At 37.1% G+C, this 22,179-nt stretch overlaps 1 protein-coding gene across 1 annotated transcript in view; it reads right to left on the bottom strand.

Annotated features, from left to right (window-relative positions):
- Positions 1–1,390: 1,390 nt before the first annotated feature.
- Positions 1,391–22,179, bottom strand: part of FGD6 (FYVE, RhoGEF and PH domain containing 6) — a 96,649-nt gene continuing 75,860 nt past the window's right edge. The window contains 7 exon segments of the mRNA XM_033116565.1: positions 1,391–5,475; positions 7,532–7,680; positions 8,452–8,580; positions 13,243–13,370; positions 15,108–15,210; positions 16,132–16,278; positions 16,778–16,880. Coding sequence (XP_032972456.1) covers positions 5,439–5,475; positions 7,532–7,680; positions 8,452–8,580; positions 13,243–13,370; positions 15,108–15,210; positions 16,132–16,278; positions 16,778–16,880 — 796 coding nt within the window. The 3' untranslated portion in view covers positions 1,391–5,438.

Genomic DNA, 22,179 nt, shown 5'->3' with positions numbered 1-22,179 from the left:
CTAACAAGTCTGGGTAGATCCCAGTATTTAAAATTGCTTTCAGTAAAACAAGCTGGGGTAGAATCTTGTACAGGAAGACAGTTTTACTTATCAACTCTTGGAAGTAAATAGATATAATGGCTAAATGGAGCAAGAATATAATCACTTACAATGCAAGCTTATGGAGGGATGGTGTTGGTTTTGTTCAGTGGTGTATTCCCAAGCCTATAGGATGATGCCTGATGGTCAATAAAGATTTGTGAAAAGGCTCTGAAGGAACATCACATTCTGACAGTGACTGCCTGTGTCACCGAGGTGGGGCAGATAGAGCTGCCCTGTGTGCAAAGCACTGTGTGGTTTGGACTTTAAGAGAAGGGGTCCTCGAAATTTCTTTCGTATTGATCAGCACTAGAAAAACAGTCATGGATTCAGGCCAGAAACCCAAGTGAGGAAAAGCAAAGGTGCACTGGGAAGAACATTGCATCTGTCATCTCCCTCTGGAAGGAGGCAACTGGACACAGAAAAAGGGCATGCAGCAATCCTTAACAAGTGGAAATATGCTTTCTGCCGCATCCTCTAAAAGTTGGCTGCTGTGGTTTTAGCATAACTGGTGGTTTTAAGGCAGCCCCTCCTTCCAACCCCCCAAATCCTTAAGATGGTCCCAAAGGTGAAAGCTGAGAACATACTGTAGGTCCAACAGAACAAAGGCAATCAGACCTTTTCTGTATTCTCAGTGCATAATATGCATGCTTATATCGATGCTTGTGGTGACCGCTTATTATCCAATTCATGTAAGTCACCATATGCCAACTTCGTAAAATTTGGAAGTAGAAGCTGTTTTAGGAACATCATTTGTTGGTGAAACAGAGCATCCCCTAATTATGCTGCAGGAACACAGGCCAACGTGATTCATCTTTAAATGTGACACTTGAAAAAATGATGGTTTAAAAGACATCATCACACCAAAAGTAGATAGAAATTTATTTTGCATAATAACATTATTTACAATGCTAACATTTTATTTATAAAGGATCTATAGCTCTATATGGACAATAAGATAAAAACTTACCACTTTAAGTAAAAAGTTTCTAGAAATTAAAAAAACAATAGCATTTCAAGATTGATTAACATGGCATGACCGGCTCATAAAAGGCTGCCCCCCTTTCTCCCTCCCCCTCACCACAAAAAAGGGGTATTTGATATATTGAGCCTTTTTGAAAATTTACTATCACCTTTACTTTTAAAAAAAATTGAAATTATGTATCTTTTAAAGGGGGGAAAAGTTATAGACAAGATTTTTCTTTAGAAAATAACATTAAAAGTGGCATAGGCTGGAGAATATTTGTGTATTGGATGCACTGACGAAAAAAGAAATCAAAATTGAAGTAATTTAATTCACACAAATACTGTGTCCAGTGCATGCAAAACATTCTGCCATGTGCTGTTTGGGAATCTCAAGTGAGTAAGATACAGTTGCTGTTCTTAAGGATAGAATGTGATAAGCACCTAAGAACGTTTGTTTAGGAGGTAAAGGCTATGGGGCATGGAGGAAGGAAAGACTAGATCTAGTCTGAAGGAATAGGGTAGAAAAGGACTAAGATCAACTTCACGAAGTCTTGAATAAATAGCAGTAACGGGGTAGAGGAGAGCGTGTGAAGAAAGCAAATTGAACAGAGACAGGCTGGGTTGGGGTTAGCTGGAGTGTGTGATACCTGACGGAAAGTGTTCCGTGCCAAGCCACTGCGAAGCCAATGAAGGTTGTAAGGAGCAGGGATGAAACTACGGCTATGCTTTAGAACGGGTGTCCAAACTTTTTTCAACGGTTTTCACCAAGGGCCATATGCAGTAAAATACACCAACAGCCGGGCCACTCACTCGAGGTGAAGTACGTATTGCCTCACCTGCTTTATTTAAGTAAGTAAACTAAATACATTTTTGGAATTTGCTGCGGGCCAATGAAAAATGGATTGCGGGCCGCAATTTGGACACCCCCTGCTTTAGAAGATGGCTCTGGCAATGTTTAAAATGGGACCATACAAAGAAGGCGTTGAATTGAAAGAAACGTTATTCCAATCATTGGGAAGAGGTAACAAGGACTTGAGCCAGGGTCTATGCAGTAACAGAAGGGCAACAAAGATGGAAAGGATCCAAGAGCAATTGCAGAGGGTCCTGCTGAAACCTGGAGGCAGATTCTGGAGCCCAGAATGGTGTTTTTCCAGTACAGAAGAAAATAAACAGATTTGAATGACAAGTGAGTTGAGTTTTAGTAATGTAAAGTTTAAAATGCTTAAGAAGGACTCGTGTAGATACCCCTCTTAGTTGCAAACAGGGCTTTGCGAGGCAATGGAAAGAGTAGGTCTAAGATTGAGGTATAAGGAGGGCATTTTGGGGTCTGTGTTTCTGGTGTAGATGACAAGAATCCTGTTTTCACTTGTAGAAGAAACAGATTCAAACAATATTCAACAAATATTTTCTTAGAAGACACAGGGTAGGTGTTTTATGAGAAACTGATCTATTAGACATAGTATCTGACTCCAAGGAGCATACAGTATAATAAGAGAAATAGGATTTACCTCTTTGGAAATCCCATTGACTACATTTGACTACAAAGGACCTCAAAGTTCAAAAACTGAGTACAATGAGAGCACACCCCAAGACGTATCACAATACTCTGTGATATTATTTACATTTTAACTAAGTTACTAAATAGCAGGCTTTCCCTATTTCTGGATATATTCTACCAACCAAATATAAAAACAAATTTGCCTAACAAAACTTTCCATGTTATCTTCTTCACTTAGTTGTTTCATTGTAGCTTTATATTAAACAAAGGTTGTTCTGATGATCTCATTTTCAGAAATGCTACTACATAGTCAGAATCAAGCTTTTGGATGGAAGAAGAATTAAGTATCTTGGGCAAAGAACAATAGGATACTAGGTATAATAGGGCACCGGGTAAGAGAGGTTGGAGAGGTTCAGAAATGTGGGGTGACGCCAAAGATAACCTTTTGCATTTTTCTAGGACTCTGGTGGGTACTCTACATTGATAGCTGCCACAGGGAAAGGAGGAACCCTGGGTGGGGACACACACTCAGAATGCCAGCGGTTCCCCTAGTATAACCTGGCCTCTTGTCTGGGTTATTTCCAGCATCCTTTTTGGCTTAGTTTTATAACTGCTCTTCTTTCTCCTTAAGAATAAAAGGAGATACTGAAACGGTTTGATGGAAGCACATACAGTATTCTTGGGATCTAGGTACTATTTATATTTTCTCATTTATAGAATGCACCCAATAATACCATTTTTTTTCAAAGTAGCTTTATAACACAATGTATATAATTAGGTTTCTTGGTTAACATTGAATGAGCCAGGTTAAATAAATAATTGATCAGCTTTAGTAAGTTATGAGGATTGATAAGGGGAAAGGGAAAGTAATACAATTCCACATTTAAAACATCTTCACGGAGAGTATGGGGGAGCTAATCTGATAGTGTCCTCAAAAGGTTATTTATAAAACACCCTCCACGGGGCTAAGCCAATAGCTAGTAAGATCATACATGAGTTTCACATGTAATTAGGAAAATTACTAGAAGTCTGTGCAGTGTTTCTTTTATTTAGATTTATAACTGCTTCTTGATTCAGCCACCTGTTGGAAAATAGAATAGCCTGGCTGATGTTTTATAAGATTCTGAGGTTTAAGCAAAATCTTGTAGTAAGGTTAAGAGCTCAAGAGGAGGGGCCAGATAACTTACTGTTTTGCAAAGTGCTAGACCCAATGAAGCAGAAGGAAATACTTTATAAGGTATAACCTTGGGTCTCCAAAAAGCATATACTGAAAACTGCAGGGATATTAACATGGAAGCCTTATTTACGCCACCTTGATTAAAATTAATGAGCTGCAAAGTACTAGTTTACCTACAGCAGCAGAAAGACGAGAGAGATATGTAGCATGTGAGGATTGTGTGTGAGGGTGCAACAGGGTTTAAAATGATTCCTTCAAAACCATCATCGAGAAAAAAACCACAGCAGCCAACTCTAGATTTAATAGGGACTCTGGTGCTGCAACATACAACATTCAAAAGGCTTCAGAAAGGCATTCTAATCCTCTTGGCAGTCACAAATATCACAGTGAATTAGGAAATCCTTTGTGTAAGAGAAAGGAAAATTCTTGTGCTCTTTAATGAAATAGTCTATGGATAACCTTACTTTTTAGGACAATTTATATTTAGCTTAAGCTTGTTCAATAAATGTATATTATGAACATCAGGAATGACCTTAATCATAGTGTTTCATTTTTCTTTTGCGAATCAATTTTATTTACAACGTAGTTTCTATGATAAACAATAAGTGCACCAGAATTATGAAATTAAGTATTTCCTAATGAGATACACTGACAATTGGTTAAGGGAATGAAAGCCTTTTTAAAAATTATGAGGGAAGACATAACACAAAGTGGTATTAAAAACTCTTTAAAAAGAATACAATTTCAGTTAATACTGGCTTAGAATTTGTGCTTTTTTGATATGGTAATTCCAGTTCATTTTTTAAAGCACAATATTATAGGAAATGTAACACTCTTTAGATACAAATACCACCAATGACTTGGGCTCAGAACACTTACAATAGCAAGGGATATTATCTAATATAATGCTTGCCGTATTTTACTTTAAAAAAAAATAATACACTTGTGTTGAACTGATAGCTTTTAAGAAAAGATTAGACAATGTAAAGGCTATAGAGTTGATTATTTGTGTTCCTCTTGAAATGAAAGCCTCTTGCCTACTCATAGTACAGTTAAATAAAAATTCAGGTTCTATCCCTTTGCTCTAATTCCTTGATGATGCAACATTATCTCATGCCAAAAGAGATACATCACAGTAGAAATACTTTAGATAATTTAATGGAATTTCATTTCACAATTACTGAGGTAGAAGTTGGCCATGTGTTTTTCTATTAAAAGATACTAAAAAAATCATCTTAGTTTATTGATTCAAAGACATGCATTTTTGTCATTGGCAGTTTTATAATTTCTAAACCAAACACTGCATGGGAACTTGCTCATTGATGTGTTTTTTTTTTTGTTTGCAAAGACTTACCACTATTAAGAATGTTATTACAACGGAACACTGTAAACCACATTGAGAAAACTGGACTGTGTCACAAACATTTAACATAGTGTACAGTATTAAGATAAGTTTTCTGGTTTCTAAAGAAAAGGTACTTTAGAATTCAGTGTGAATTTCAGAAGTAACTCTGACCGTTAAGTAAACATCAAAATTTTAATAAATAACATACATGAAAAAACAAACATTTAAAAAATTATAATTTCTTATATTTGATGAAGATTTTAGTTGGATTTATCTTGGCAGTGTTCATTTATATAAATTTTCTGTGCTGCATTTACTCCTTTATGATGAAATTCAACCCTTTTGGAATCACAGAAGAGATGAAACCAATACTGCTACAATATTGTGCCTTCCTGAAATGCTTCTATCCACCTATTAACAAGAGAAATTTGTTAGATTTATAAAATGCAATTATCCGATATACATTAAGACAATATAGATAATAGCTGTGCCTGTGAATCCAATTACCCTAACAGTATATTTAAGATCTCTCCTATAGCAAACTAGAATTCTTTATATATGACACTATCCTTTATTTGGTAATTTGGCCAAAAAATTTGGCCTGAAAAGTGTATCGCTTATTTCTGTAAGGAATGAAGAAAAGGCCATTTCATGTAAAAGCTCTATGAAGCCCTGATGATTCCATTTAATTGGTTTCGAAATGGGTATATTTGCAAAGGCCTTTATTTCAACCCTCATTTTCCTTTTAGGAACTCTAGCTGTGTCCCTGTCTCCTTCTCCTTTATCTAGAGATTTCTTGGGCATCCAGTTTAGATCTGTTCTAAAATTTTCTATGAAAGGGAATCTAGTATCAAGTCTATTTTTAGGTGATCAAAAATTTGCATGCAATATAAAAGTGTCTGTTTCACAGAAGTCTTTCCAAAATCCTTTAGTCTCAAAGTTTTATCTGATAGTACAGCTACAATTATTCAGAAGACATTTGGAGGTAGTCTTTTTGTACTTCCCTAGTAGTGTAATTATACTTCTGAACTTACTAGGAACATTTGAAATCACTCAATTTAATCAGTAAAAGCAGCCTATATATAATAGATTTAACTCAAACATGAAGGATAGAATTTTCAAAACTTTAAATTTTAAATGCATATGGCATATAAATTATACCATAAAAAAAGGCTTTTAGAAAGCCAAAATTTTCCATTGAAATTAACACATTTGAATATTCTATAATGTGCAAAAAAACCACATTATTAATAACCTCAGAGAGAAACTTATAATTTAGCCTTTATGAATTCTAAATTCAAGTAAGTTACAAGTTAGATGATTCCCTTCACCTAACTATAATCAATCCTGTCTTGCAGTGATTTTTATCTTGTCAACTTAAAGATATAAGCAAAAGGTGTATATTCAAAAGCAATAATTTTTTATCAGTTTTGTGATGAATACAGATGAAAATGATGAGAACCATATCTAACAGAATATTAGTGCAATTACTATTTTATCTGAATAATTTTTATAGAAAAAAATAGGTAAGTGACACAATTTAAAAATATTCTGCAGTACCCAAAAGGAATGATTTGGAGTAACGACTATACAAGACTGGATACTCTAACATAGACTGGAAAACAAAAAAGTATTTGTAACATTGTACCAGATTAATTTTCAGGAACATATCTAACTGCCTTAAACAATGACAAACCTTGCTTATTTAAAACACTTTCTTATCAGCATGCACTTTTAAAGCCTATTCAGAAAATATGAGCACCTCTTAATACAAATAAAAAATGTGTCATTTTGTGAGGCCAAAATAAAAATCAAATGAAAGAGGTGAACTGAACTGTTTTATTCAGAAAGGACCTCCATTTCAGAGATAAAGTTTCCCTGTGTTAAGCAACCTCATGACATCTAAATAAATATGCTTGTTGGAATTTTAAGAGATGGTTTCAGTCTTTACCATCTAAAATGATATCCATTTCCTTCAACTCAGTCATTGGAAACAGCATGGGAGCCTCTTAATGTGTTTGACCTTTTTCCCAAAGAAGCAAGTTAGCAAGCAGCTGTTCAAACGCCCTGCTGTTCCCCAGCATAATGGAATCATTGGATTGCCAAATCCTGGAATGTTTCAAGAGAAGATTCTTACCCTCAACGAAGGAGAGGTCAAATACCTCAGCTTCCCTTCTTTTCAGCAGAGCAGCACCATGCTGCTTCCTCGGAGGTCATGTGTACACAAAATATTTTGGACAAACTACCTATTTTCTTTCCCCCTCTGCCTCCTGAAAATACTCCAGATACTCTTGCCTGTCTTTAGAAACAATCCTAAAGAGTTTGAATAATATCTGAATAACCTGGATCTCTGATTTAAATTTTTGGTTGTCCCCATCGATGAAAGCAGGTTATCTTAAAAATCAATCATTTTAAGTAACACCTCAAACTTTCATGCATAAAAGAAAAATACATCTAAATTACTTACTTCTGAGCCGAGTGAGAATCATCTGCTTTGAAAACATAAAATACCATATTTTTGTGCAGTAATTGAAATACTCTAGACTCTGAATTCTCATCTTTGACTTGAGTTACAGTGAATCCTAGTAAAGGCTGACTTTCCAAAGCCGCCACGTCCTAATTTAAAGAGAACAAAGGGTGATGGGTTCTAAAACTGATACAAAATTCAGGTTTGCAAACTCTTGATCTCTATAGCTCTAATTTAATTTCATATACACATTATACAGATATATAAAACAATATTTCCAGCAACTTACTCATTTTTCACTTATTCAACAATATTTATTGAGCTGTCTGCCTCCCCACTTACCCCAGGAGCCAGACACTGCTAGACATTTTTCAATGCATTCATATCCATTGAATTTCACATTATATTTCCCTACAACCACAGGAGGTAACTATACTACTTTCATCTTATGGATGCAGAAAATAGAGCTCATAGGATGTTGGAACACGAGGTGAGCAGATAGGAGAGATTGGTAGTTTGGGAGCAAACAGCCAGAAACTGTTTATAACCCAAAGGCAGTCTAGCTTATTTGTGCTGATGCCTGATCAGTACAATCTGGCGATAGTCAAGGGAGTGTCATCCAAGAAAGATTGGCAGAAAGGATAAGAACCTCTGCCTTTAGTGAGGTAGACAGTAATCACACGACACCAAAAAAACTTAACCTTTTAATACTACGGAAAATTCCTATTATTTTTGAGTAAGAGCTCTAGGAAAAACAAAGACACTGTTCACATTAAAAGTAACAGCAACAACATCTCTCTTCAAAAACAAAACAAAAAAACACACAAAACAAATAGATTAAACAAATACTGCAATAGTTTTTAGTTGGCATTATAAAACAAGACACCCCAAATTAATCATCTTTAGATTTCAGATCTTACCTCACTTGCAGCATATGTATATAGCACTTTATTTTTTATGACAAACCACAAGTGTTTCCAAGGTTTTTTACTGCCCTTTGATCTGTACAAATAGCCACTCATAGAAGAATCTTCTGTATTTGCTGAGACCTAGATAAGCAAACCCCATGTATAGTTAATGGTTTTCAGACAAAAACAGAATTTAAAATAATAAAATTGCTTTTGATCATTGGTTCTGAAAGCAATAACCATAATAATAATGTTTCATAATGAAATTGTTTATTTTCAAAATCTGCTCCTGTACAAATTTAATATTTGCCATTACCATGAGCATACAAACACGTCCTTTTAGAAGCAGTTCTGGAGTTGTACCTGGTTTGCATGTATGTGTTTCTTTGTGGGTTTGCCTTTGTCTTCTGAGTTGCCAGAAGAAGAAAAATAATTCCAAAGGTCAAAAATGTTTTTGTTTTTAAAGCTGTATCTTGAGGACTGTGGGTTGTTTATTGCTCTTCTTATTCTGAGGTGTTAGCGACAATGACGTAAAACTTTAACTCTGTCACTGAAATAACTTTTTGGACTTCTAAAAACTGTACCAGCAGAAAAGTAAATAGAAAATTCTATTATTAATAGTAATTTTTTTAATGGTAATTTTAAGCATCAGTTTCTGGGGCCTGAATTTTGGTCTGAAAGAAAATAAGCCTATTTTTACTTCATAAAAGACTGAAAATGTTTTAATCTCTAGGCACAAAGATAGTAAACTTTTAGTGTTTAGAACCCAGCATTTAAAACGTTTTTCTTTTTTTTTTTTTGAACACAGTAACAATAGAACTATTAGAAGTTCAGAGGTGGCCAAATGGCTCAGTTGGTTAGAGCGTGAGCTCTCAACAACAAGGTTCATTTCCCATCCATGGGATAGTGGGCTGCGCCCACTGCAACTAAAGATTGAAAATGGCAACTGGACTTGGAGCTGAGCTGCGCCCTCCACAACTAGACTGAAGGACAACGACTTAGAGCTGATGGGGGCCCTGGAGAAACACACTGTTCCCCAATTAAAAAAAAAAAAAAGCCAAGGTCAGGAATTGCCTTATTAGTGGTATGGTGAACAGACTCTTAAATGGCTCCCATGACTACTGCCTGATAGTCCCAGCATTGCACCATCCCTCCCCTTGAGTGTGGGCATTGAGTGTGGGCAGGACCTATGACTTGTTCCTAACCAACAGGATATGGAGAAGGTGATGGGATGTCACTCCCAGGACTGTTACATAAGACTCCATCTTGCTTGTAGATAGCTCTAGACTTTCTCCCACGCTGGCTTTGAAGAAGTAAGCAGCCATCTTGGGAGGTCTGTGTAGCAAGGAGCTGAGGACACCCTCCAGGTAAAAACAAATTAAGAGGCCAGGGCCTTCAGTCTTACAACTGCAAGGAAATGAATTCTGCCAACAACCTGGAGGAGGATGAAAGTAGACCCTTCCCTAGTCAATCTCCAGGAGAGAACTCAACACTGGCCAATTGTGGCCCTGCAGAGATCCCACCTAAACTATGCCTGGACTCCTGAGATAATAAATGTATGTTGCTTTAAGCCACTAAGTTTATGGTAATTTATTACATCGCATTAGAAAACTAATACAGATGGGCTCTATGGATTTTAAAAGTATATCTTTAATCATGTAGTAACTATTAATTTCATATAAACTTCATGAAAAGAATATATTATTGTTTCATGGAAAATTTAATATCAAATGTTAAATTAGAAATGTTTGCTAAGGGCAAGTAAATTTTTTTTTTAAGATTTTTTTTTTTATTGGGGAAGGGGAACAGGAATTTATTGGGGAACAGTGTGTACTTCCAGGATTTTTTTCCAAGTCAAGTTGTTGTCCTTTCAATCTTAGTTATGGAGGGCGCAGTACAGCTCCAGGTCCAGTTGCCGTTGTTATTTGCAGGGGGCGCAGCCCACCATCCCTTGGTGGGAGTCAAACCAGCAACCCTGTGGTTGAGAGGATGCTCTCCAACCAACTGAGCCATCCGGGAGCTCAGTGGCAGCTCAGCTCAAGGTGCCATGTTCAATCTTAGTTGCAGGGGGCGGAGCCCACCATCCCTTGCGGGACTCGAGGAGTTGAACCAGCAACCTTGTGGTTGAGAGCCCACTGGCCCATGTGGGAATTGAACTGGCAGCCTTCGGCATTAGGAGCACAGAACTCCAACCGCATGAGCCACCCCAAGTGCAAGTAAATTTGTATAAAGAAATATCCTTGTATAAGACTACCAAATGATTTTTTTAAAATTAGAATGTTTATGTTCAAATGAGAATTTTGCTTAAAATGTAGTTACATTGGGATACTACTAAGTACTTAGATTAAAAGTTACTATATTGCTCAAAATATTTTGCCCCTGAAGCTGAAGTAGAATAATATTGAGTATCAACAATAACTAAATATAAATAAATAAATAAAGTCACAGGATGTAAAGTACAGCATAGGAAATACAGTCAATGGAATTGTAACAGCTACATATGATGTCAGAAGAGTAGGAGACTGGGGGAGGGTTATCACTTTGTGAAGGGTGTAAATGTCTAACCATTACGTTGTTTTGTATATCTGAAACTAATAAAAAATTTAAAAAATATATTTTGTATGTTACTCTTCTGGAATATTTTAGAATTAGTTTATTAGCCATACAAGATGAATCACAATATTGAATAGTCACGCATAGTCCTCTGTTATTTTTTTTAAATAAAATCACCTGACTCACAAAACTTTCCTTGCAATGATCTGATTTTAAAAATAAATCAAATCCAACTCAAGAGATAATAGCCTGCCATTACTGAGCGTTTGAGGCTCTGAATTTAATTCTAAGAGGAATTTCTAAAAATGTATTGAACACTGTTAGAATAAGAACACAATGTCCCAATTCCTCAAAAAGTTAAACATAGAATTACCATATGACAAACAATTCCATTCCTAGGTACATAACCAAGACGAATGAAAACATATGTCCACACGGAAATCGGTACATAAATGTTTACAGCAGCATTATTCATAACAGCCAAAAGGTGGAAACAACCCAAATGTCCATCAACAGATGAATGGATAAATTGTGGTATGTACATACCAAGGACAGTATTCAGACATAAAGGGAAACAAAATCCTGATACATGCTGTAACTTTAATGAACCTTGAAAACACTGTGCTAAGTAAAAGAAGCTAGACACAAAAGATCACATATTGTATGAGTCCTTTTATATGATATATCCAGAATAGGAAAATACAGAGACAGAAAGCAGATTACTGGTTCCCAGGGGGTGGAGAATGGGGTGGAGGGAGACTGATTGCTTAATGGGTACAGGGTGTTTTTATGGGGTGATGAAAACGTTTTGAAACTAGAACAATATGGCGGTTGCACAACATTGTGAATACAAAAAACACCAGTGAATTGTACACTTTAAATTGGTTAATTAAATGCTATGTGAACTTCACCTCAATTTAAAAAAAAAGACAAAAAACTCAGCTTCCCAAGGAGAATCCTTTGACTTTTATAGCATTTAACTGAATAAATTAATTTCCCCAGTCTGACTGCAAAGCAGTGGTTCTCAATATTTAGCATACATGTGAATCACCGAGACGGCCTGTTCAAGTTTCTGATTCTGCAGACACTGGGTGGGGCATAAGAACCTGAATTTCTAATCAGCTCCCACGTGATGGAGCTGCTGCTGTTCTGGAGGACGCTTTGGACACCAGTGCAGTAGAGGGAGAAAGGGCTGCCGTCAGGAAGCAGAGGTTTGAAAGTGAAGGCCTGTTTGCCTAGGTGGGTGGCAAGATGTATGAAATGGGACTGGAGTTAGGCTGAGTACAGTCCAGACTATAAAGAGTTCTGCAACCAATGCTGGGGAATGTAGACTGAAGAGGGGAGCAAATGTAAGAATTACATTTACAAACTGTGACATCCGCATGGAGAAGAGAAACATTACAGAGAACTCAGTTGACGAAGAACCGTGAAGTTCCTAATGTCAATCAAATTAAATTCAGGAGCTGAGTGATGGAAGAGAGAGTTTAGAAGTATTAAACTGGCTTAACCAGTTTCATCTGAAACTTACTATTTCACGAGATTGGCTATTGATAACTTCGTAGTATTTCAATTGCCATAAGATACATGATCTTGGTGAAGTTTTTAGAATTGTTTGCTTCCACACTCCATGGTAGAACACTTCCACAGTAACCAAGCAAGAGAACAAAACTTAAAACTCTACTCTGCTGGCCCTAAAACTAGCACAAGTAGAACTAATTAACAACTAATCCAAATGGGAGTGACCAGAAAGGCAGTGCCATCTGATCTCTGACACTGGCTTTACGAACACTTGAATTTGAGGAACTGCAGTAGGATTATCAGTGAAGTCTGTGGATTACGCCCATGGCAGGTTTAACTGTGCAGGCTATTTATTATCACTTTTTAAAATTTTCTTTTCAGTTTAAAGGAAAGACAACCTGCTATAAGTAAATATTCTATAGACTTCTTCCCTTTGGTAAGGTGTCTCCTCAAAGTAATTTTAAAAATTCCTGTGTGTCCAAGTTATCTTTATTTTCTAGAGAATACTGCTATAAAATATTCTCTCAACCTTTCAACAGCCATTTTCTAAATGACTCAGGTCATATGGGAGACCAAGCAAGATAATGAGGCATCAGCCACACCCATCACCAGTATTAAAATTCGGGTCTTAATAGTGGGAAATGACATCTTCCTTTATGGAAGAAAAACTGTATTATATGCATATGAATAATTCAGCCTCTATCAGGTTGCAAGTTTAATGGTAACACTTACTTCTTTGAGAGCAGCTGGAATTTTTTTCTGTTTCCTCCCGGATGGAATGCTATGTAAGACTGAGGATAAGGCACTTGTAGGCGATTTGTGATTTCCGGGAGATCCAATCTTAGGAGAGTGCTGGTGAGCTAAAAGAAACCAGGTACATTTATGTAGCAAATGGTAACCATTCTGCAATTCAATTTAATTCATGTCAATAAACATGATTGCATAAAACATCCATGGAAGAATTCTGAAGAAACTTATGACACAGGCCTCCAGATGGCCAGAAGCTGAGTGGGAGAAAGACTTTCCACTGTCTATGATTTTATACTTTTTCCAACACTAAGCCATGTGAAAGAATTACCCTTTTGTGCCTTTAGAATTCTGAAACATGTTACTGTACTGCCAACTTAAAAAAATAAATTAAAAAAACTTCCCTCCTGACTTAAAAAAAAATCTAATAACATCGTTTAATATCTAGATACATGACCAAACAATATTACAGTGAACAAAGTGCTAGAAAATGAGCTATAAGTCAAGATGAGGAAGCAATTAATTTTGACTACAGAGGTTCAGGAAAAGCTTGAAAGAGAATGAGATGTTTGAGTTGGCCATTAAAGTATAAGTAAGAGTTTGCCAAGCAAAAACAGGAGGAAGAATGCTCCATGAAGAGAGGTCAGTATAAGCAAAAGCAGAGGTATTAAATTAGATCATCTGTTTGGAGAATAATGAGGTTGGGGGAAAAAGGCCGGTTCTAAGGAACCTGGGCTGTTGTTCAGGCAGTGGAAAATCAAATGCCTTTTAAGCTGGGGAGTGACATGAGCAGATGAATTTAGAAAAATAAATCTGACAGTAGGAAGGAGGAAGGATTTGCTGCAGGAAAACCTGTTAGGAAATTACTACAGTAGTCCAGATGAAATATAATGAAGGCTTATTAGGGCTGAGATGAAATCAAGAGAAACATTTTTAAAGATAAATTTGACAAGATTTACTGACCAAATGGGTGTTGATGATGCAGGAGGATTCAAAAATGAATTTTGAATGTTTGCAGCCTGTATTATATACCCAGAGAAGAAGTGAAAGAACATAAAGGCTGGCAAAGGATGAGATGGGCGTGTCTTTTTGGAAAATGTACACAGACAATAACCAACTAAATATACGGATTCTGAAATAGCATGTTCTTTAGTTTTATTCACTTGAGATATTCTCATTTGCTAATGAAAAGCTATTCTTCGTGGAAATGAAGGATAATCTTTTTAAAATTCAGATCCTATAAGTTTCAGGAATCTAACTAAAGATCTCTTCCCAAAATAGAGACCTGAGCAGTACTGCTAGCTGCATTCATCTTAACAGCAGAGATGGATACCTGCAAATAACGAGTAGGCCAACAGATTTATCATTTTGTATTTGGTGAAAAGCTGCACATTTAGATATACAATAGAACCTCACTAAATCAGTCCAAGTGATTAGAGTTAGGCTAACAAAGTGCCACCCAATATATTTCCATAGAGAATTACTTTACAAATAGATAAAATGATTTGTGATGAGCACACAGTTGTAAAACTAGGAATTTCAAAATTACTTAAAAGTTAAAGTTCCCTTTTAACTGTCTGGAACATTTCATCCTGTAATTACATTTCTACAATTAGTATTCTTAGCAAAAGTGTTTTCAGAGTAAAAATAAATTTCAATCCAACCTCTCTTGGGAATACCATAAAATATGAGTTAGGAGAGCTTAACTAAATTAAGAAAGCAAAATAGTGCTTTGAGATGAGTATCACCAATCATATTGCTAATGTGTCTAAGATGATTCTTTCAGAAGGTTGTTTGAAAGCATCTGGGGAATAAAGGAAGTTTTGGTTAAATCTTTACTTATATATTACCTAATTTCTGTAGTTCTTGGAAACAATGTTCACATACTCTTGCTGGTTGATTTTTCAGGTAATCTAAGCCATACTTATTTGATGAACAAGCTTGGCATACAATCTGAAAACACATTGGAATTATTTAATTTAGAATAACCTTTGTATCCAAACCACCATGTATGTTACAATTTATAGTGCTACTTTTCAAAACCTTTTTACAGTCACTGAATCTCAACAACAACTCTTATGAGTTCCATACCACACCTGAAGGTGTAGAGGCCACAGATTATTACGGAGTGCTTACTACATAAAATATACTAAAGAATTAATGTGTGCGAAATGTTTGGACAGTGCCTAGCGTGCAGGAAAGTCCTGGGTTAGCTGTATTACCACTGTTGTCATGACAACTACCTCTGCTCACCAATACCACGATCTGGCCCTGTACTAAATGCTCTCTGAATAAGACCTCATTTAACCTTTCCAGTGATTCTCTGATGTCATGGTTACTATGCTCATCTGACTAATGAGGTCATGAAGACTCAGAAACATCACTAGGGACAACTTCAACATTGAAAGTTCCTCTATTAAATTCAGCAGGTCCTTGAATAACGTCATTTCGTTATAACATCAAAGAGATACCGTATCAATTAGCCTATGGTAAAATTGGTTTCATTACGTAATTTCCCTTAAAGTTGCAGAACCTATCCGTGAAGATAAGTGAGGACTTCTGTACTTACTATCTAGATAAAAGCAGTTTAAATAATTATCAGTAAATTTGAAGGTCTATTTAATTGTGATTTTTTTTTTTTAATGAAAATTGTGTATTATTGACATTCTCAAGTAACCTTAAGGTAGGAGCGGTTAAGTTGGCCAACAAGATTGTTCCATGCCTAAATATTTAGAGAAACTACCATTCAGGATTCAGTATCTTTTTTTTTTTTAACCCCCTTACAATGGTTTACAAGGAGAAATACATTTCCTCATTAGGTACCGCCTGGCGCTATTAAAAATCACAATGGAGATGGGTGTTATCCTGTCCAACCTTTCCGCAGGCCCGGCAGTGGTGTCGTCTCCAGGTCAGAGTAAATTCACTTGTGCATATCATACACATCGTGGCTCTGGTATCAGGAACCCAGATGGGAGCCTTTGATCCAAGGGGACTAACTTCTTCTTTATTTTCTGAGTCAGCCTGTGGAAGAAGGACTTCTGATTATCTCCATGCACACTAACTGCTACAGAATCAAGTCTTTTCTTAGCAGTGGCGGCTCACAATGCTGAGGGTATCACTAAGGATATGGGATGAATGAAATATGCGCCGTTATCTGTTTCATGTTCTCAGGATATTAAGATGAGCTACAGTCTTAACAATCCTCTAATGTGACATTAACTTAAAAAGATGCCTGTGGCAGTGCAATGACAGCTGTGACACGTTTCCTTAAACTATGCTGCATTTTCTAAGTTTTCTATAAGTTTTGATAACTAGAAAAAAATACAAATATGCTACATACTATCATAGACCTGCAGTGACACATTCATTGGATTAATATTTTAGCTCTGAAATTGCATACACACCTCCAATCCTTCTGTAAAACACGGGTTTCTTTTCTAAACCCCTGGAAAAAGTTTCGTTAAGGAAAAAAGTGAAATGCATTGAGGAAAGAAAAAAAAGGAGGAGGAAAAGACAGTACCTCATCAAGACTCCTACTAGGACAGAATGTGATTCTTTTCTTGGCATACTCTTCTATTGACCTGGAAATCGCTCCTAGCCATTCATCCCTTTCTGTGGCGGAACTGTTGGGGACAAAAGAAGTTTCCATCAACCAGATGTCAGCTTTTATTCTTGGCCGTTTTCTTCCTTCTTTTCCTTCTCCCAGGGCAACAGAGTCCACCATCCTCCAACAAAGCTGCTGTCAGGCAGCAACTCGGAGGTTTATGTGCACAGTCAGAGCAGACAGTAGGGAACACAGGGCTTGTTAGTAAATACAATGCTTTCTTTCCTTTCCAAAAGTACCGCTTTCGACTGAATGGCGTTTGAAGTCTCCTGACTTGGGAAGTATTTTTGTGTGCTTTAAGGGCTATTCACACAATTAATAATCATGATTATTTATATAACCAAGGAGTTTCCCTGAGATATAATCCTAGAATTTAAAAATATTCCAAGGAGTCAAGTTTCAAACCCAATGCACAGAATACTAAATATTTTTAGGTTACTAACTACTACTAAAATTTTGTAGAATGGGGCGGGGGGGTTAAGGAAACAGATTTTTGGTTATCATAAACAGATATTTAAGGAGTGGGTAATAAGGGAAATAACCTGTAGTTATTAGGGTGCCTCTACCTATTCAGCTCATCACATTTTCTGCTCCTACCCTCAGTTCATTAGGGGTTATGATTCAAACCTAAATGGAAATGGGCCAAGTAGGGGGAAAGCCTGTTTAGAAAAAGGCATTCTTGTTCTGCTTTTGTACAACCACACCTCTTCCCAAAACGCCTCTGTGGTAACTCCAGATTATCACTGGTTTCAGCACACTTTGCTTTGCATACCCAAGAAGGAGAGGCACAATTTCGTGTGTGGGGGGGCGGAAGGGAGGAAAGAGAAAGGGGGGAATTTATCAATTTAAAATTCTATCATAATAAAATAAAATCCATCATAATAATGGGAATGTGATTGTGTAAGAAAATGTGTATTTTCCTTAGAGAGGCATACTGAAGTATATAGGAGTGAAATGACCTATCTGCAATTTGTTTTAAAATACTTTAGAAAATAGGAAAATTTGTGGCAGAATATTCTTGATAATTTTTGAATCTGGGTAACTGAATATGCAGTTTCTAATTTTAAGTATATTTGAATTTTTATTCCAAAATATTTTATTAATAAAAGTTTATATATAAAAGCAAATAGAAGAAAGTTATGTAACACTGAATAAGACACTGAAAGCATGTGTATGGCTGTGGTTTTTGAACTCTTAAATGATATTTTTAAAATGAAAAGTTCTATCATAAATAATGGTACAAATAGGCCTATTTTGTTGCATTTCGATGAACCCAGAAAAGGTCAAGGAGATACTAAAAAACTACTTGTCTTCCTCACAATAATCATTCTCAGAACGTACCTTCTTACTAAATGACTTAAATGCCATTTCAAATTTGCACTCAGGGATATTAAAAGGTAGAAATCCTGTTTACAAATGAAAATTTAAAACTAGTATGTTTCTCAAATTTGTTATCTACTAAGAACTAAATAAAATAGAAACAGCTCCTATCTCTCCAAAACAAATAAAACCTGCCTCAGTTTACCTCCACTATTCTACCATTACTGTCACAATAGCTGACATTTATTTAACAATTCCTACACGTCAGCCAACTGTGCTAAATGCTTTGCAAATGTCATCATATCTCGTCCTAGAGCTACTCCATGGAATATATATTGGATCTTAGACACCCCCATCCCAACATCACCACCATCACCATTTACAGATAAGGAAAGTGAGGATTTGAAACGTTAGATAATTTGTCTCAGATAACTGACTACTAGCTGATGAGTTGGTATCAGACCAAGTGTGGCTAAGGGTTGAACCTTTCACCACCATGTCATCTCTGGCCTCTGTCCATGCTCTCTGAAGAACTGCAGTATGGGAACATATGCTCAGGCTTCCAAGTAAACATTCATAAAATATTACTGTCTATCCCTCCCTTTCTCCCTCCCCAACTTTTCACTGGAAGAAGTAACAGAAAGCAGAGAGGCAGATGGCTAATTTGAGAATTGCCGTCTGATTTTTCTGGAGCACTGAGAGTATGTGGAATGTGATTCGACTGTGCAAATCATGTCACATATGTTGTTCTTTCATTTAATCATTCCTGGCGCTCTCTTGTGTGTGGTTCTGCCAAAACAATGTTTACCAGCTCTTGATAACACATTTCTCACAGACCACACACATTTGCCCACAGCATTGAGTGGAGACATTCTAGCTCTCCTTTTTTTAACATGGTTAGCAGAAGAAATTAGCATCTTCCTCGGATCAAAAAACAGTTAAACCAAGTATCCTTTTCTTTATGGAATGTACACATTACCAGAAAGCAAATTTGTATTCAATAAGCACCACTGTCCCATTGCTTGGGATGAATTTCAAGGGGAAAAACTCTCCAAAAGAAGGATTTCTGGTGTGTTAGACGTTGTCACACCATTTACTACTTGTGTTTAACACGCTACTCTGAGGTCCAAAGGCCACATTGCTTTAATTCAATTTATTTGAGTAACATTTACTGGGAGCCTACGAAGGGCCAAGTACTAAGTCATGAACTGAGCACACAAAATACACCTTACTTGTAAGGGCGTACATCTAATTGAGGTGAGACATAGAACCAAATAGTTACCATATGATATAAGACATGCAAGGTAGATAGATAACAAAGAAGTAGTAAGTTAACTTATGTGGGTAGTAGGGAAGGCTTCGCAGAGTGATGACTAAGAGAGGTTTAGCATTATAGGAGTTTGACAGGGAGCTCTTTAGTCTCTCTGTGCACCCTCATTCAGTCTCCTAGCTTTAGTTAGTTAGCATCTCTAGGCTGAGGACTCCCAAATACATGCCTCTAGTCCAGGATTCCTCCTGACATTCAGATCCTTACATAAACTGCCTCCGTGATGGCTCCATTTGGATGACTCAGAGGTACCTCACATTCAATACGGACATCTGAAACTAAATTCCTGATTTCTCCCCCAAAGCTGCTCCTCTCCCAGGGTTTCGTATCACAACGAATGGCACCATTATCCAATACATTGTACAAGCTGGAGACTCACTCTCGATGCCTCTCTTATCCCCTATTAGCCTTCGCCTTTAGTTCCCCTCCCAAACCATTCTTCACAAAGCAACCAGATTTTTTTTTTTTTAAATGCCAGTCTGATTACATCATTCCTTTGTATAAACCTTTCAGTGGTTTCCTGTGGCTCTTAGGCTAAAAACCAAAACCCACAAGATGGTTCTGCAAAATCTATCTCCCTGTCCCTCCAGGCTTATCCTGGGTCACTTTCCCTCTCATTCTGTGTTCATGCCACACCAACCTTTCAGCTCTTTGAATATGCCATGTCTCTTTCCACCTCAGGACCTTCATGCACATTGTTCCTAATGACCAGAAGCCTCTTCCTTTCCTCTGCTTAGCTATCCAACTCCTATTTATCCTTCATAACTCAGTAGACACAGCAGGTCTTTGGGGAAGCTATCCCTGACTGCCCTTTCTCCACCAAATCTAGTTCAAGGTCCTTTGTTTTACAGCCTCGTAGTACCTGGTAGTTTTCCTATATTCTACTAAATCATAATAGTAATTGGTTGTATTAATATTTGCTAAGTGTGTGTCTTTCCTAATGGACTGTAAACTCAGGCAAGCAGGGCCTTTTTAATTCCCCACAGTATCCCGATGCCTGGCCAGGAATAGAGGCTTCATATTATTTATTGAACGATGGATGAATTCCAGGCAGAGGTAGCTGCCTGAGCAAGGCAGAAGGATGTAAAGTAGGCTGGTGTGCATGGAGAATCACAAGCAGATCCATGCTTTCATGGGGGTGGAGACAGGGAGAGTGAATGGAGATCAGGCTGGGGAGGCCGATGAGAACCAGATCATAAGAGGCCTTCTTATCCCCTTTTCACATGTTCTACAGTACTTGCCTTACTGTGGCTGGGGAAATTCAGAAGGAAAGCGTGGGTCGATGCGGCATTCAATTGTGTTAGTTCCCTTTCTCCTGAGCCACCTTAATCCTCCCTTGGAAATTCCCTTTTCCTTTATCAAGGACTTTCCAGTTTTATTATCATTTCTCCTGTAGACCCCTCATTCAGTTCATCAGCAATCCTACTGGCTATTCCTGATTCTGACCACTTCCTACCTCTTTCGTCCAAGACACAATCATCTGCGGCCTCCAATCTGATCTCCCAACTTCTACTCTAGTCTCTGGTGACCTATCTTCTACAAAGCAGACAGTGTGCTCTTTTAAAAACATAAATTGAGGGTGCTCTTTTAAAAAACATATCAATCTTTTGCTTAAAACCCTCAATGTTTCCCATCACACCTGAAAATCCAATGACCTTACTGAAATCTAAGAAGTCAATCTGGAAAAACAGGGACATCCAGGTATTCACCCGATTGGCAACCAAAGAAAGAAAGATTTACCATCATTTGCTGAGTTGTTTAATTTTTAATGAAATAGAATTCTGATTTTACCAAGTACATTTTTAGTTAGGAAGCTTAACTGCCATTGAAAACTTGACTTTCCTATAGGCATTTCCTCTTTGGATCTTTGAAAAATAACTTTCTTGATTTTAAGAACCAAGTTTAAGTATTTGCCAGGAGCCTGATGTACAGGGACTTGATGTTCTTTGCACCTTTGTTCAAACTCAAAAAAAGGAAAAGAAAAAAGAAAGAAAAAACAGGTCAGAGCTCTGGCGGGGAGCTGGGAAGCATCTAACAAACCCTGAAAACAGGTATTTGTCTTCTCCCGCCATCCTGAGATCGGGCGTCAGGCAGCAGTGGCCACTCCATTTCAGAAGAGTGACATGACCCAGGGAGCTAGCTGCTCTGTGGTCCTCTGGTTTGGGTAAGTCAGACATTTGGTCTGAGTCCTTAACGTCCATGGAAAAAGGCAGTATTATTATGATTGAAAACATAAATTTAGTGTCAGATACACCTGGGTTCAAATTTCAGCTCCACTACTTACTAGTTGTATAATCTTGGACTTATTTTTTTAACCTCTCTGAGCCTCCATTTTTCTCATGTGGAAGGTTAAGACAATACCTACTCCACTAGCTATCATGGAAAATAAAAGAGAAAATAAATATAAAACATTTAGCACCACGCAGAGAAATAATTGGTTCCAGTTACGACTCTAGCTACTCCCAGACCCTACTTGATTTTCGTGGTTTGGACAGAGCTATAGGCAGGGTGAGTGGGTCCAACTCCTGGCCCTCCTGCTTAATAGCTGGGTGGCTTCTCTCACCATAAAATGGGTGTAATAATAACTTACCTTAAAAGATTGTTGTGAAGATTTAATGAATTAATACACAGAGGGTGCTTAGAATAGTGCATGGCACAAAGTAAGTGCTAC

The sequence above is a fragment of the Rhinolophus ferrumequinum genome, chromosome 10 (assembly GCF_004115265.2).
Source record: "Rhinolophus ferrumequinum isolate MPI-CBG mRhiFer1 chromosome 10, mRhiFer1_v1.p, whole genome shotgun sequence".
NCBI classification, from domain to species: domain Eukaryota; kingdom Metazoa; phylum Chordata; class Mammalia; order Chiroptera; family Rhinolophidae; genus Rhinolophus; species Rhinolophus ferrumequinum.
Note: the sequence above shows the minus strand (reverse complement) of the source record. Positions and strands in the feature narration are given on the sequence as shown.